We start from the raw sequence: 16,877 nt of genomic DNA on the forward strand, positions 1-16,877 counted from the left end.
CATTTCCCTCTTCTGAATGCCGTGGATGCAAACCAAGTGCTTCCTGGGGAATTTCCTCGGGACTGAACTGAGTGCTTCATTTTCGTAATAGTGATGCCCAGTAAATTTGAAGTTAGGAGTTTGAATTTGGGCCTGGATTTTTAAGACCACCACCTCTGGTCACCAAGTATGAAAAAAATAAAGAGGAAAACTAGAAGGCCCTGCAAGTTCCTAGTTTTGCAGCTGTGTTATTAAAAATCTCCATTAGAAGTCTTTATCTTTTAACCTGATGTGGTCACGGTTTGTAGTCAGTTACTCTCTGATTGATTGTGTTTAATGTAGCTGAGGAAAAAAGTACCCTGTCTCTCATCCATTGACTTTTCATCTGAACGAAACAATAAGCATAAGAATTACCACCTTCCTCCATACGTGTGTGGGTAACAGAATTGTCAGAAGGTTCACGGAACGCAGCCAAGCTGTGAAGCCTACGAGACTCACTTAAATTAGAAATTGAGCCATTTGAAGCTTATGGTGTTAACAGAAATGAAAAGAGAGGAAGAAGTCATAAGTACAGCTATCAAGTAAAAAATACATGTTCGTTTGAAAATCAGAAAAGACCTAATTCCCGCCTTTTAATTAAGTTGTATAGTTTTGAACTTTGAGATCCGTTAACGAAAACATTCCATTGCTTGGAGCCACCGGTGAACAAAGCCACACACAAATTCATCAACTGTCTGTTCTCTGGCTGCTTTGTACATAAAAGAGATTTAAAGAAAATACACCTCAGGTCTATAAGATTTGGGTTATAATATTGCATAGTCCCTGCTCTCAAGGATAATGAGATATAATAGATCACAAGGATAATTTGAAATCTATAGAGAATCTCAAACTCTCATTTAGTCAGCGGTTTCCATCTTTCAAGCAAATCTTTTATCAGAGTTGATAATTATCTGAATTGATTTATTGGAGTTTTGTTTTTCACGCTAATTCTTTTTGGGGCCAGGGCTGAAAAACAGCGAGGCAGTGAAAGAGAGATGAAGCAGGATGTAGATGACCAGTTTTTTAATATCATCTTTATAGTTATTTTTAATGGATGATCTCAGAAAAGAGATAAAGTTCTTTTTAATGGATGATCTCAGAAGGTGCATGAGCACCTTCATTATGCTTGTACTCAGAGACCAGCAGTTCTCAAAGTATTGAGCCTTTATCAAAAAAATAAAAAATCATTCTTGATTAAGCCACTGCTTCAAGAAAACCTCTTGTGTACTGGAAAAGGGAAAACCTTTCAGCAGTTGCTTGCTGCTCTGGAAGCAGACCATGAGCTGGAGCTGGGGCGCTAGGACCCATGGAGCCACCCTCTGCAGGGACGGAGCCCCCTAGGTGCAGAAGCAGGGTCGTGTGCCCGGTGGGTGGGGCGAGGGGAACTTTTCCCCCGGGGTGTGGGCTCCCTGCTCGGGGACTTGTGGCCATTCTCCTTAGGATCTCTGCTGCAGGAGCATCATGGCTCGTGTGCAAGGATATCCTGAAAGCTCAGCCGGCCTGCTGGTGGTGATGTCATCAGCTGGGTGGTGTGTATGTGTGTGTGTTTGCTCAGGTGGCTCACTGGTAAAGAACCTGCCTGCCAGTGCAGGAGAAGCAGGTTCCATCCCTGGGTCAGGAAGATCCCCTGGAGAATAGCAACCCACTCTAGTATTTCCTGGAGAATCCTATGGACAGAGGAGCCTGGCGGCTACAGTCCATGGGGTCACAGAGTGTTGGACATGACCAACCAACTGAGCACAGCTGGTCTTCCCTTCCTTCAGTGGAATTTTATTCTGAAAATGTCTTTCTTTGCAGGACTTGTTACAGAATAACCCATATAGCAGAGAGCCATATATCATGTGTAACTTACATGACCCTTGGTCAGGCCAAGGGTTGAGTTCACCGCCCTTGGCTGGCTCCTGGATCTCCACATATAAAATTGGACATGCTACCCACCAGTGCTTGCCTTGCTGCTTATTTTAGAGCAGGCCTCTCCAAAGGTTGTTGGTCGTGTATTTTATCAGTAAAAAATTTTAAGTGCATGTGTGTATATTTATAAAATGTTTATGCTATTGTATATAAATGCCATATGTAACAAAAATGTATCGTTGTTACTTGTAAATAAAGTTCATGTGCGCTCATCCCAATGTATTATATTCATTTTATGATATGTACAATATGTGTTTTAGAAGAAAGAGTTAAAAAGTGAAATATGAATTAAAGTTCTCATGTTTTCTTCCCATAACGCTGAAGTATCCACACACTGCTTTGAAGTGCAGTGTTTCCGGGGTTTAAATAAATGTAAAAGCACTTTGGCATTGCAGAGTGCTTCCCAAATGTATGTTTTGTTTTTGTCATCATCATAGTTAGTCCACTGTTATTAAGGACTGTGCTGTGGTCCCTCCCCTGGATGTTATAAAACTGGGGCACACGGAGCTTGTGTGAAGTGTTTTGTTGTTTGTCAATGTTCCTTAAGGCACTGCTTTGAAACATTAAGTCTAAGCATAGTGGCTGGAAAAATAGATCATCTCGAACCACATTTTAACAGTTACCAAGAGCACCACTTTTTAGGCCCTTAGATTTGCCAGGCACTGGCCTGAGCGCCCTTGTTATGGTAGAAACTAGTGCGTCTCTGAAAGGTGTCACTCGCTGTGGACAGGAGCCTGGAGGTCCCGTGTGGCTGGTCCCTGCGGATGCTGTGCCTGGAGAGACAGGGGCTGGGGTGGTGGTATTTGCATGACTGAAGCTTGTGCAGTGTTGCTCCAGAGATAGGAGTTACACCCAGAGCTAGGTATTTCAAGGGAGTTGTCCTGACTTGGCCTGGAACAGAGGGACAGAGCGACTGAGACCCATCCCACAGGAGACTGCCCCGGTGAAGCCACCCCTCCATCAGGACAGAGATTAGCTGACCCCAAGCTCCCTTTGACCTTTTGTGGTCCTTTTGTTCTCTGAGTTCCTGAATTGTTTGGCTCCTTTGCTGTAATCTCTTAGGCTTATTCCCTATTGAAGGCCTGTGCCTGCGGGTGATTTGCTCTACCTCTTTCTGCACCACTGCCGCCCTTCCCAGGCCGTTGTCCCTTCCCTGAGGCCCTGCAGGCCTCTCCGTGGTTCCTAAGCCATCTTCCCTCCACTCCAGTCCGTCCCCTGTGTCCTCAAGTCTCGTCTTCCTCAAATGCCACCCTCCTTACAGTATTGCTAGTTTTCTCTTACTGCATTAACAGCTTTGCAGGTTAATGTAGCACAAAGCTATTAGTTCATAGTTTCTAAAGGTCAGAAGTCCAGGCCTGACCTGGCTGGTTCCTGCTCAGGGTCCCTCCAGGCTGAAGTCACTGTGTGGGTCGGGGCCTTGCTTCTCACCTGGGGCTCAGGGCCACTTCCGGGCCCACGGCTGTTGGCAGAGTCCATCTCTCTGTGTCTCTGGGACTGAGGTCCCTGGACTGCTGTGCTCCTGGGGGCCGCCTGGGCTTCTCTACCACATGGCCCCCAGGCAGCCCACTTCAAGGAGGTTTGCTTTCTTCTGGGCCAGCCAGGGCGTGCCTGCTTGTGACTGTGAAATTTAAAAAAAATTTTTTTAATTATAGAGAACATAAGGGCTTCTCCCAGAGGAGGCAGGCAGACCAGAGACCGTATCTGGTGTCTCCTCGTCAGTGATGTTGGCCAGTGGGAGGACGCGGTGTGGCCAGTCTTAATGTCGGACCCTGTGTCGGTTCCAGGCAGAGTAGAGGTCAGAGCTGCAGCTGTGCTGGGTGTTGGGGCTGCCTTCTCACCCAGCATCTCCCCAGGTGCCTGCGGAGTCTGTGTGGGGTAGACACCCACCCACGAGCAGGGTTGCTGTGGGGAGTTCATCAGAGTGGGGCTGTCTCTCTTCCTTGGGTCTCCGGAGTCTCCCCTGGGACTACAGGACAGTGCTCCTGGGCCTCTACTGGATGGGTCAAGCTTCATCGGCCACATTGATTTTCTGTTTATTTGTGAAGGGACAGAATACGAGATTACCAAATAAAATATAATTTCCAGTGTTATTAATGAAAGACTATATTACATTCACTTTTAATGAGATCCTGGTGTTGCAAAATGATTCCACGTAATGAATCCCCTGGAAATCAATGAAAAGTTTAATTACCATCATGGCAGTGCTGTGCGAGAATATTGCTTCGGTCAATTTTACAATTTATCAATTTTCTTTCCCTTTCTCTTTCTTTAATTGCTTTGATGAAGTAAAAATACATTCTTCGTTAGCGTTTGATCTTTTTTTGGAAATGTGTTACAAAAATTCAGATTTCTTCCTCTCTAGTAATAATGGTCCCTGTCATTTTTTAATCTGTGTTACCATTTATAATTTGTATATTTTTAAATGAGGCAGTATTTCCATTTTGTAGATTTAATCATTACTAAGTCTTACTAAAGCATTATCCTTTTCTCTCGGTCAGTTTTTTTGCAAACTACTTGGTGTCTCTTCTCAGCTCAAGAGTTGACCCATTAGTCAAAAATTACATGTTCTGTGTTTATTGCTCATCACCCAGTCAAGCTCTGCTGCTGCTGCTAAGTCGCTTCAGTCGTGTCCGACTCTGTGCGATGCCATAGACGGCGGCCCACCAGGCTCCCCCGTCCCTGAGATTCTCCAGGCAAGAATACTGGAGTGGGTTGCCATTTCCTTCTCCAATGCATGAAAGTGAAAAGTGAAAGTGAATTCGCTCAGTCATGCCCGACTCTTAGCGAACCCATGGACTGGAGCCTACCAGGCTCCTCCGTCCATGGGGTTTTCCAGGCAAGAGTACTGGAGTGGGGTGCCATTGCCTTCTCCGCAGTCAAGCTCTGGGGGCAAATAAAAAGAAAAACCATTGGTTTTGTGCAACTACATACCCTTTTTGATTTCAAACAAAGTGAATTTTCTTCTTACAGTATTTTTAGTTTGACATTTCACTGATAATGGTACTGTCTTTTCCACCATGATGGTAATTGATTTTTTAAACCTATTTACAAAGCTCAAAATAAATACTCCTTGCCTGATGCATTGGGATCCCCGAAAGTAGCAGCGAGCCAGACAGTCAGGGCACCTGCCTCCATGGAGCTTATATTCCAGGCGGAAGCCAGAGAGTGACAAGTGCCAGAAAGGAAGCGCAAGGGCACTGTCAGCCTGGAGGGCTTCCTGCACATGAGATGATGGGGCAGTTCTCCCTAAGATACGATCTCTAAGGCAGGACCTGGAAGATGAGGAGGATCCAGCCAGGGGAAGAGGCAGAGGGAATAAAAAGTACAAGGACCTCAAGGCAGAATAGAGCCTAACCTGCTCAGCACAATGCCTCACGTCTAGTAGGTACTGGTTGTGGATTAGGTATGCAGTGAGTGAGTGTTGAATGAATAAGTGAACGACTGGATCTGAAACACCCACTTAGTTTTCACTCTTGGATGTAATGGCATTTTTCTATAGTAAACATAGAGTTTTTATTATTGGAATAATGTTCTGTAAAGCTTAATTTTCCAATGAAAGGTGAGCCTGCAGTCCGTGCTCTTGAGGTGGGATTGGTCTGCCTGGAGGCAGGCTTGCATGGCCAGGACCCTCCGCCCTGCCTGGTGACAGCCCCTGGTTTGTTTCTGTGTTGCAGCCCTGGTCGTCAGCACCACCTCGGCTGGCTTCGCCCTGGCTCCAGCGCCTTTTGACTGGTCCTGCTTCCTGCTTACCTTTGTTGGAACAGGCCTGGCTTCCTGCGCTGCCAACTCCATCAATCAGGTCAGTGCAGCACCTTTCAGCCGGGTCAGGCTATCGTCGCTTCTTCTGAGATTGTCATATTGTGGCATTTAAAAAGAAAAAGACCCCTCCCAAATCACACCCATTGCTGGGAAGGTCCTGTGAGCCTGGAACGCTGCGTGTCTTGCAAGGTTTGGGGTCCCGAACCAGTCTGTCTTTTTCTTTTCAGGTGAAACGTTTTCAGGTATATTCAGAAGCGAGAGCAATAGAGTATCTTTCTCAAATGACCAGGGTTTAAGGTTGGAAAGTGTTTTAGAGCGACTTCCCTGACAGTCCAGTGGTTAGGACTCTGCTTCCAATACACAGGATGCAGGCTTGATCCCTGGTTGGGGAACTCAGATCCCGCATGCCACATGGCACAGCCAAAAAACAAGCTAATTAATTAATTCAATTAAAATAGTTTATTTTTTAGAAAGTGCTTTAGAGCTATCAGCCTCTCTCCTCTTTCCGACTTCAGGCACATTCCCCCAAGCTTACATTATTATGTGTTGTTCTTCCTTTGGTTTGACTTGTTTGCATTTTAAAACCACCACTATGCAAAACAGTGTATTTTAAACAAGCACATCCATCTTTAAAAAAAAATTCTTTAATTCAGTCCTCAGTAAACTTGGCCCGTGGAATCAGAATATATCAAAAAAATTAATTAGCACATTATTTTTAATGCTTCTTCCCCTCCCTGTTATTTTAAATGTCAAAATAATTCTCTAAAATGCCTTCCCCTCCCCAGCCTGGTCACTGCAGTGTGTGCCCCAGCCCTGTGGCTTTCTCATAAGATATTGTGATGGGAAAGTCTTGGCTAAAACGTAAAGAAAGTCATTCTCCTCACCAGAACACCCAAGAGGAGTTGGCATGGTTTTAAAACAGGAATTGAAGTTACCAGCAGGAAAACAGGTTGGCCAAGTGGATGCATGCGCTGGTAGTCTGCAAAGCATGAGCCTTTTCATTCGGGAACATCTAGAATCGGTGTGCTTTTACCATGTGTTATCGGCTGCTTGGAGAAGGGTCAATGCATTTCAAATAAAGTTAAATTTCTGTTCCGATTTTACATCAAAACGGTGCTACAGGAGGTTCAAGCAGCTCTACTCACCACCCCGCCCCCGCCCCACACCCCTCCTGTAAACCACAAGCCATCTCTTCCTGTTGCACCCTCCCTTGTTCCCCAGCGAAGAGATTGATGACGGTTTCACAATGAACACGTTTTTAATGACGATTGAATAAAAAGCAGTATAAGCAAATTGGGTTTATGTGACTATTTGTGGGTCTATTTTTCAAAATATTTTTAAAATTATCACTTGTATGTATTCAGTAGTTATAAATCCAGGTCATAAGATTAATAATATCAATTGTTGTCTTCTGTTGCATTTACATAGATTTTAATAGAGGCTTCAGACAAAAGTATGGAGACTCAGAAAATAGCAACACAAGCTCATAAACATCAAATTGTCCCTAGATATTGTAAAAGATGACACAGAGTGGGGGACTTCCCTGGCAGTCCAGTGGTTAGGACTTTGCCTTCCAAGGCAGAAGGTATGAGTTCGATCCCTGGTCAGGGAGCTAACATCCCACATGCCTTGGGGCCGAAAAAACCAAAACATAAAACAGATGTAACAGAGTCAATAAACACTTTAAAAAATGAAATAAAAAAATAAATAAAATGATCTACATTAAAAAGTCTTTTAAAAAAAATAGACTGGCCTTGAGTTGGAGCTGTCTGACCCCCTGCCCCCCACCATCACCACCAAAAGGAATAAAAAGGTGGTCAAGGATTCATGATGGAGTAAAACCATTCAATTGTAGCAAAGAAATATCTGGAGGAAATAAAGTGGAATGACTTATATTAGGCAGAAGTTTATTATGGAAGCTGAACACAAACCAAGGTTTTAGAAATGTTTGAAGTTGAAATGCGTTTAGATGGCCATGTTATTTCACAGTTTGCTCCAGCGGCTGAGTTGGGTTTTGTAGGTTTTAAACTGCTCAGGAAGCTACAGCCTCCATAGGGGGATTCTTTCTGTGATGACAAATGCCAAGAGTCTTATCCTGCCTCTTCCTCAGGCTTGTGTCCTAGCCCTGCCTGCCTCTCACACACACAACTGTCCCGCTCTTCTTCTAGAACTTTCTCATACCCCCCACAGGCCTCAGCAGCGTTGGGCATGGTGTCCACCCTCAGTCAGGGTTGTTGGGCACACAAATACTTTCCTCATCCTCTCCTGTTTATCCGAATTGCTTCCCTCCACTTGTCTTGGGCTCTGATTTCATTTGGAAGCCTTGTAATACTTAAAAATATCTCACTGATTTCCATCATTGAATTTCATCATTATTATAGAGTCAGCTTCTCAAATGACAGTATTTTCTAAATAACGTTGGGGATATTTTAATTCTAGTGTTGTTAAGCAGTCTCATAAAATAAAGGAAGGTGAGGCCATTTTCATCGATGCTTTTCTTTAGCATCAAAGAGCACAAGGCCACAAGGATTTGCATGAGCTTTTGAAAGCAGGCAGAGAAAGAAACAGTCGAAAAGGAAGAGCTTCCTGGTTTTTTAAAGGAGCTGGCTTCCCACTAAAAGAGTGCAGAAGTGTGGTTGGTGTGCAAGACCGATCTCCAGCTTCTGATAGAGTTCTGTGGGAAGAAAATGTCCCCTGTCCCATTTACAGAAGGATTCAAGTAACATTTCATGTTTTTAAAAATACTTCTCATTGCTGTTATTCATTTAGTTCTGAGTGTTTATTCTTTATACCCTACTTCTGTGATCTCTCTGTGTAAAAGTAGGAAACATAAAGCTTTGGAAAGCAGTTCTTAACCTTTCTTTTAAGGAGGGAAAATGAGATTTAGCCTCTGATATATGAAGTCCTGACTAATGCATAAAGAGATACATGTATATGTAAGAAACCACTAACATGAAAATGTAAAAAGCAATTACACCCATGTTTTGTAAACCATACACATGCTTCATTTAAAGCCATAGGGCAGCTTGAGAGTGGGAGTGCCTTCCAGGGCTGAAAACAATCCATAAAATTCAGCGACTGGAAAATAAAATGTTATAGATGGCTTTGACTGATCTTATCTTGAAAACAGAGAGGCCAAAAGGAAAAAGCTGAGTGAGCTCAAGTAGAGTGAATTAACAAATTGAAAGATAAAAATTATCAGAAAATTATCATCACAACCATTTTGATTGTTTGACATGACAGATACTGTTTTAATAAGCTGTAAGTGGGATTATAATTGCACTCATCTCACATGCTAGTAAAGTAATGCTCAAAATTCTCCAAGCCAGGCTTCAGCAATACGTGAACTGTGAACTTCCAGATGTTCAAGCTGGTTTTAAAAAAGGCAGAGGAACCAGAGATCAAATTGCCAACATCCACTGGATCATTGAAAAAGCAAGAGAGTTCCAGAAAAACATCTATTTCTGCTTTATTGACTATGCCAAAGCCTTTGACTGTGTGGATCACAATAAACTGTGGAAAATTCTGAAAGAGATGGGAATACCAGAGCACCTGACCTGCCTCTTGAGAAGCCTATATGCAGGTCAGGAAGCAACAGTTAGAACTGAACATGGAACAACAGACTGGTTCTAAATAGGAAAAGGAGTACGTCAAGGCTGTATATTGTCACCCTGCTTATTTAACTTATATGCAGAGTATATCATGAGAAACGCTGGGCTGGAAGAAGCACAAGCTGGAATCAAGATTGCCGGGAGAAATATCAATACCTCAGATATGCAGATGACACCACCCTTATGGCAGAAAGTGAAGAGGAACTAAAGAGCCTCTTGATGAAAGTGAAAGAGGAGAGTGAAAAAGTTGGCTTAAAGCTCAACATTCAGAAAACGAAGATCATGGCATCTGGTCCCACCACTTCATGGCAAATAGATGGGGAAACAGTGGCTGACTTTATTTTGGGGGGCTCCAACATCACTGCAGATGGTGACTGCAGCCATGAAATTAAAAGACATTTACTCCTTGGAAGAAAAGTTATAACTAACCTAGACAGCATGTTAGAAAGCAGAGACATTATTCTGCCAACAAAGGTCCGTCTAGTCAAGGCTATGGTTTTTCCAGTAGTCAGGTATGCATGTGAGGGTTGGACTATAAAGAAAGCTGAGCACCAAAGAATTGATGCTTTTGAACTGTGGTATTGGAGAATACCCTTGAGAGTCCCTTGGACTGCAAGGAGATCCAACCAGTCCATCCTAAAGGAGATCAGTCCTGAGTGTTCACTGGAAGGACTGGTGTTGAAGCTGAAACTTCAGTCTGTGGCCACCTGATGCAAAGAGCTGGCTCATCTGAAAAGACCCTGATGCTGGGAAAGATTGAGGGCAGGAGGAGAAGGGGACGACAGAGGATGAGATAGTTGGATGGCATCACTGACTCAGTGGACATGAGTTTGGGTGGATGCCAAGAGTTCATGATGGACAGGGAGGCCTGGAATGCTGCAGTCCATGGGATCACAAAGAGTTGGACACGACTAAGCAACTGAACTGAAGTAGGATTATTTTAGTTATGTTACATATGCATGAGTTTTTTAAATAAAGATCAAGAGTGTGTATCAATAAGTGCATATATACAGGTTGATTTTAATAATGACGCACTGTTTGATTTCACAGCTATGCCGCAGCCTCTGAGCCAGTCCTCTGCCCTTTTAGCTCTGCTCCTACAAGTGATGCCACACACACCTTTGTTGTTAGAGGACAAAATACGGGAAGTAAAATTGCTGGGAGGAAGGCCACCAGCCAAAGCATGTGTGACAATGGTTTAACTCTGGAATGTATGATTTTAGCAGAATAATTAATTTCTAACATTCATGCAGTGCCTTAGCATTTACAGAGTGTATTCACACAAATTATTATTTAAACCTTACAACCCTGAGGGATAGGTGGCATTGTTTCCATTTCTATTGTTAAACATTTTGTTTTACCGTTGAATTATTCTTTTTTTAAAAGCAACATTGAAAAAATTATTGTGCCATTAAATCCCAATAAAAAAGGTGAATCATTGTAAGTAAAAATATTAAATAAATGCCATTGCTTTATGAGTGTGAAAAAAAAAGCCACAGGAAGGCAGAAACTATTATGCAAATTAAGTGTTTATTGCAAAATCTGTAAGAAACTATAAATAAGTAAAACTGACATTTTAAATGTTGTGTTTTGCTTGTGCCTGGCACTGTTCTGAGTGTTAGAGTCACAGTAGAGAAAAAGCAACAAGCCCTGCCCTCGTGGCCTGTAGCCCAGCACCGAAGAGATCCACTGCTTAACATTTTGATTTATGTTATTGCTGTATAGGCCTTTTTCACACACATACCTTCAGGCATATATTAATATCTCACAGAAATGGTTTATGTAATATGCATAGTTTCTATATATTTTTTCCTTTAAGTAGTATATCACGAACGTCTTTCCATGTCAGTATTTGCCTTATAGCATGATTTTAAGAGTCTTCTGTAGATGTACCATGATTTGTTTAATCAGTTTCTCCTTGTTTGACATTTTAGGGATTTTCAGTTTTTGCCCAGATAAATCATCCTGAACTGAAATTCTTACAGCTGAATCTTTGAACCCCGTCCTTCACTATTTCTTTAGATAGATTGCTGAAGCTGTGTGATTTAACTAAAAGAACGTTAAAATTTAAAACGATGTGTGTTTTAAGTGCAGCTAAATTTCTTCCTGAAGGTCTCTGCTTTAATCTGCTTATACTTCCATTTGGTGCCCCGGGACTGCTCTCACTGACCCTGAAACCTATGCTGGGTCTATAGGTGTCCTTAGATGTTGCCCTTTTGATTCAAGGTGTTCTGATTACTCAGGAGGTGGAGTTGGGTTTTTTTCGTCAGGAGACTTTTTAAATGCTTACTTGCTGTTTCTGTTTGTCAGCCCATTTTGCTGCTGGACATATGCCTTCGTTCAAGAGGTCTTGCTGTCTGTAGACTGGATTAACTTTTGTCCTGTAGGGTTTGAATATGGTCTGCGGTCTTTGGGCGGGGTTTTTTAAATGCCGATGTTTCATATGTTAACTCAGTCAGATCTTGTAATTTTTAATAAAGAAATTCTGAGTCTCGGCACTCCTGACGGTTGGGCTGGAAAATGGTCCTCAGCACCGGGGGGTGTTTCCCAGTGTCCCCATCTTTGCCAACGGGGTGCTGTTGGCACCGACCCCCCTAGTGTGACAAATGAAAATGTCTTCAGACTTTGCCAAGTGTTCCTTGGGAACCACAGTCCCTCCAATGAGAACTGCTGCTTTGATAATTTCTCCTTCTGATTTTACTTGAGATCCTGGCTATGGTTTCAGCCTCGGGCAGCCTGGCTCACGTTTCTTCTGCCCGCTGATGGCCAGGTTGACCACACGGCCTGGTTTGTGCTGCTGTTCCTCGTGTAATAACTCTTCATGCCCCTTTGGACTCTCAAGTGTTCCAATTCAGACAGGAAATCACCAGTCTTTCTATTCGTAGCCCACCAAAACTTCACCTCTTTCGCTGTAAATGAAAGTGAAAGTCTGTTAGTCATGTCTGACTCCTTGCGACCCCATGGACTGTACAGTCCATGGAACTCTCCAGGCCAGAATACTGGAGTGCATAGCCTTTCCCTTCTTCAGGGGATCTTCCCAACCCAGGGATTGAACCCAGGTCTCCCACATTGCCGGTGGATTCTTTACCAGCTGAGCCACAAGAGAAGCTCATGAATACTGGAGTGGGTAGCCTATCCCTTCTCCAGTGGATCTTCCCGACCCAGGAATCAAACCAGGGTCTCCTGCATTTCAGGCAGATGTTTTACGAGCTGAGCCACAAGGGAAGCCCTTCACTATAAGTGAGCTGTGCTAAAAGCATCTTTGTATCAGAATATCGGGGCTCAGGCGCTGGCTTTTCTCCTCTCAAGTGCACCGACTGGACCCAGGCCACCTGGCTTGCCTCACTTTCACTCTCTCTGTAGGCACCTGTTGGACCTACTGTCGTGCCAGTTGTGGTGCTGGGTGTGAGCACCTGCAACTCAGACAAAGAGTATTTCCCTCCGTTACTACTCTGCCATCAGTAAGCTGTTGAAGAGGTTTGATGAATTCTTTAGTTCTTACAATATCCCTGGCAGAAATTGATTACTACAGTTGTCACTTGCTTGCAGGGTGCATTAGTCACTCAGTCGTGTCTGACTCTTTGTGACCCCATGGACTGTAGCCCACCTGTCTCCTCTATCCATGAGATTTCCCAGGCAAGAATACTGGAGTGGGTAGCCATTCCCTCCTCCAGGGTATCTTCCCAACCCAGGGATCGAACCCAGAGTACCTGGCTCTATCGATGGGCAACCTGGTGACTAGAAATGTCTTCCTTCTATTGAGCGGAGGTCGGCCTCCTCCTGCCTTCAACCAGCGGGTCATCTTCTCCTGTCTGTGAAAGCTCAGTGTCCCTTCGTCCACATGACCGGTGCTCCCAGTCACTTTCCAACTGTGGTTACAGGCACTTGTGTTGTTGCAGGGGAACGCTTAACTCCTTGATACTGGTAAGTAGGATTCCCTGATCTCGAGCAACCATCCCCTCTTCCCACAGCAGAGAGCGGGCCAGCAGGGTGAAATTGCCCAGGAAGTCATAATGGAAAAAAGGGATATTTACGGGGGAAGTGAAGGGAAGTAGCAGGAAGTTTCCATCATAACAACAGTCATAGCTGATACTTAACTTCACACCTGTCAGATGCCAAGTCATGTTCTGAGCATTTCACATGTATTAGCTAGGGCTTGTTTAAATCTAGGTTTATAGGATTTCAGAAACTGACTCTTTTGAAAGATCAAATGGATGACAAATGAATTCATAACTTAGACTTAGCTCTAAGAAGAACTATTGATGTTCTCTGAGACGTTATTTTGGAGAAAATTACAAGAAAGGCCCAAAACGTAAGTCAAGTTTCAGATCTGAGGGGTAGGTTATAATTAGAAAGGGAAAGGCGATAAGGCTCTGTTATCTTTGGGGTCTGGTGTATCTGTGGATGTTGAAGAATTTTTATGAAAGGAAATGAAAGAGATCAAGAGGTGTGAATGAAATGGGGTCAAGAAGAGACGTGTTTTTTGTTTGATACTGACAATGCTTGAGAGACTTTTCACGGCTGAAATAAGGTAAAAAGGAAGAGCTTTGGATAAAGAGCTCTGAATTATAGGGTGGGCAGGGCAGAAGAAAATCCACAGGCTTTTAAACTGCAAGAGAGGAGACAGATAAAGATTTTCCTGTTTTCCCAGCGAATACAAGATTAATATCTAAAGCGTCTCTCTCCATTTTCGCTTTCTCTGATGTTTCTTTTGTTTTGACTCTGCATTCTGCCTTAAGCAATAGGAACTGACTTTCATCTTCCATGGTGGACAGAAGTGGTTAGGGAACCTGGTGTTGTATCCTGGGCGAGTCCGACTGATGTCAGCGAGCGCCGGCGATGTGATTTATAGAACATCGTGTGTATAAGAAAAATCAATATACGAGAAATGTATTTTTCTCCCAAATATTGTGACTTGTTGGACTTTGATGTTTTAACTGGTGGGCGACTCGCATTCCCTCCAAGACCTCTGAAATCCACAACTTGTGGCTCATTCAGACAACCCGGATTAGCTACTGCTCTAAGTTGGGTCTGCAGGGTCTCTGAGTAGCACATGGGAGTCTCCAGCTAAATGTGTTTTTCATAGAAGGCAAATGATGAGCATTACTGAGCAACATCAGAAAGAAAACGCACGTTCAATGCCGAGTCTCTTTTCCTGCATTTATATATATAAAACCCCAAATACTTCCTAAATTACATTTGATTCTCTGCTCCAGAATGATCCAGCCGAGTCGAGTGAGTTTGGCACTGGAATTCATAACCTAAATACCTCCAGGTGAAGCTCTGCCTGCAGATGTAGAGTCGACAGTGGTCTGAACATAGGTTCATAGACAGTGTTTATGATTTACGTGCCGCATTAACTGGCTGTGCGGTGGCACCACCCGGTTGTGTTGTGGAAGAATGAAGTGACGCTTAGCTGTGCTGTTGATTGCACACCTGAGCCTGGCGGGGTTGAGAGCAGGATTTGTGGGTGCGACCCCAAGCTCGCTGCTTCTTCCTCTCACTCGGATGTTTTAGTCTCAGCACCACTCAGATGAGGGCTGTTGCCGCTGAACAAGTCACCTTTGCTCAGGTGACTGCTGGCATTCTCGCTGTGGAGCCCCGAGGCGAGGGGACCTTCATGGGCTGGTGACATCTCCGTCTCTAGTGAGATGGGAGGATTTGAGGCCCTCATCTCTATGAAAGCCAAGTGCTCCGTTAATGTTAGCTGTTGTGATTGTTGTTAATATACAAGTTTGGCCTGTTTTGGGCCCACTTGGAGAATCTGGTTACCATCCATTTGTCTCTAGTTAGGGTCGTAATATAGAGAATGGCAAGGAGACGTGTTTGTTTTCCTCAGTGTTAACCCAGAGCCCTGGGTTAGCCTTGCAAACTATAATGTGTGTGTGTGGGTGTGTGGGTGTGTGAGTGAATATGCGCGCGTGCGTGTGTGTGTGTGTGTGAATATGTGCGTGTGTGAGTGAATATGCATATTTATGTATTCCTAGTGAGCCTGGTAGGCTGCCATCTACGGGGTCGCACGGAGTCGGACACGACTGAAGCGACTTAGTAGCAGCAGCAGTGTGTAATACCTGCCCGGTGTTTGAACATGTGGTGACTTAGGCTCAGCAGCTGTCATTCGTGCTCTGCCATTTCAGAGGCCTGTGGAGTTGCGTTGTCAGTTCCAATAAATCTAAAAAATATCGGTGAAAAATATTGGGTTTCCCTGGTGACTCAGATGGTAAAGAATCTGCCTGCAGTTCAGGAGGCCCACCTTTGATCCCTGGGTCAGGAAGATCCCCTGGAGAATGGAATGGCAACCCACTCCAGTATTCTTACCTGGAAAATTCCATGGACAGAGCAATCTGGCAGGCTACAGTCCATGAGGTTACAAAGAGTCAGACATGACTGAGCGACTAATACTTGTACTATTGGTGAAAAAAGGTTGATAAATCAAAAAAGCAGATATTTAATTGAGACTCGCATGGAGATAACAGAAGTGAGGCTAATCTGGGTTTCTGGAGCTGGGCTTTGTGGCTGCATCTCTGAGTAGTGGGTCGTGCTTGACTGTGATTTGGGAAATAGAAACCTGCTTCCTCCCTGGCTGGCTCCATCTCACCAGCCAGCAGGGGTCAAGTTGAGTTTCTTCCCAAATTATCTTTCTTTCCCCAAAATCTTCAGTTATGTTTTGCCTTTCCCAGTAGCTTGTTCTGAATCCCGTAAACATATCTGTTCTCTGCTCTGAACCACAGCCCCTCCTCCTCCTGACCCTGCTGTTTTCTGGGTTAGATGGACTCTTCATTGATGACACTGCTGTCGAACCTGACCATGTAGACTGACCCTGGGAGACCATCTCATATTCTCTTTGCCTTAGTCACTGCTTTTAAAGTTTAACACATGAAAAAAGTGGATGCTTTAGTATTTATACTTTAGAATTGGAGTCATTTGATGGTTCTGAATTCCACACCAAACTCCCAGACTCTTGAAGAGGAATCAGGGTGTCGGCAGTGGACAGTGGAACAGGTCTGTGAGGCCTGTGCTCTTGAAAACAGACTGACTTCTGAGAATCCTTTGTCTCCTGCTATTTCTAACCAGTAAAGGAGCTCCATACTGCTTTAGGCAAGCTATCAGACCTTTAAAATGTGTGTGTAAGTGATTAAAGTAAATCCTAAAATTCACATTGCCACGACCACCCAGCCCTGTCTTATTGATTTTCTAAGAAGTTTTAGAAAATACTGTTTGGCAAGAAGGGGAAATTGCTTACCTGTGTGATTAATCTTAAGGAAAACCTTGCGCTGGCGTTTCCTTTAGATGCTATGCCAGATTTCTCCCGGAAGCAGCAATCACAAGGGGGAACAAAGACATTCTGAAGGATCTGAGTGATGGAACGTAAAGATAGGATGAAACAAAAGAGAAAATTTAGTAGTTAATAAGATTTATGTATACTTGTAACATAGAGTATCTTTGTACCTTAAAATATACTGTGTAACCTTACAATGCTAAGATAATATGCTTTTGTTCCAATGAGATTCCTTTAATCCTGGAGGATGTTTACCTGCTAGCTCATAAAAAAGGAAAGTAACGCTGAAATGAAAGTCT

At 43.7% G+C, this 16,877-nt stretch overlaps 1 protein-coding gene across 1 annotated transcript in view; it reads left to right on the plus strand.

Moving 5' to 3' along the window:
• LOC113877069 (protoheme IX farnesyltransferase, mitochondrial) overlaps window positions 1–16,877 on the plus strand; it is a 108,951-nt gene that overhangs the window by 17,660 nt on the left and 74,414 nt on the right. The window contains exon 4 of the mRNA XM_027516804.1: window positions 5,604–5,728. Coding sequence (XP_027372605.1) covers window positions 5,604–5,728 — 125 coding nt within the window. The remainder of the gene's footprint in view (window positions 1–5,603; window positions 5,729–16,877) is intronic.

The sequence above is a fragment of the Bos indicus x Bos taurus genome, chromosome 19 (genome assembly GCF_003369695.1).
Source record: "Bos indicus x Bos taurus breed Angus x Brahman F1 hybrid chromosome 19, Bos_hybrid_MaternalHap_v2.0, whole genome shotgun sequence".
In the NCBI taxonomy this organism is placed as follows: Eukaryota; Metazoa; Chordata; class Mammalia; order Artiodactyla; family Bovidae; genus Bos; species Bos indicus x Bos taurus.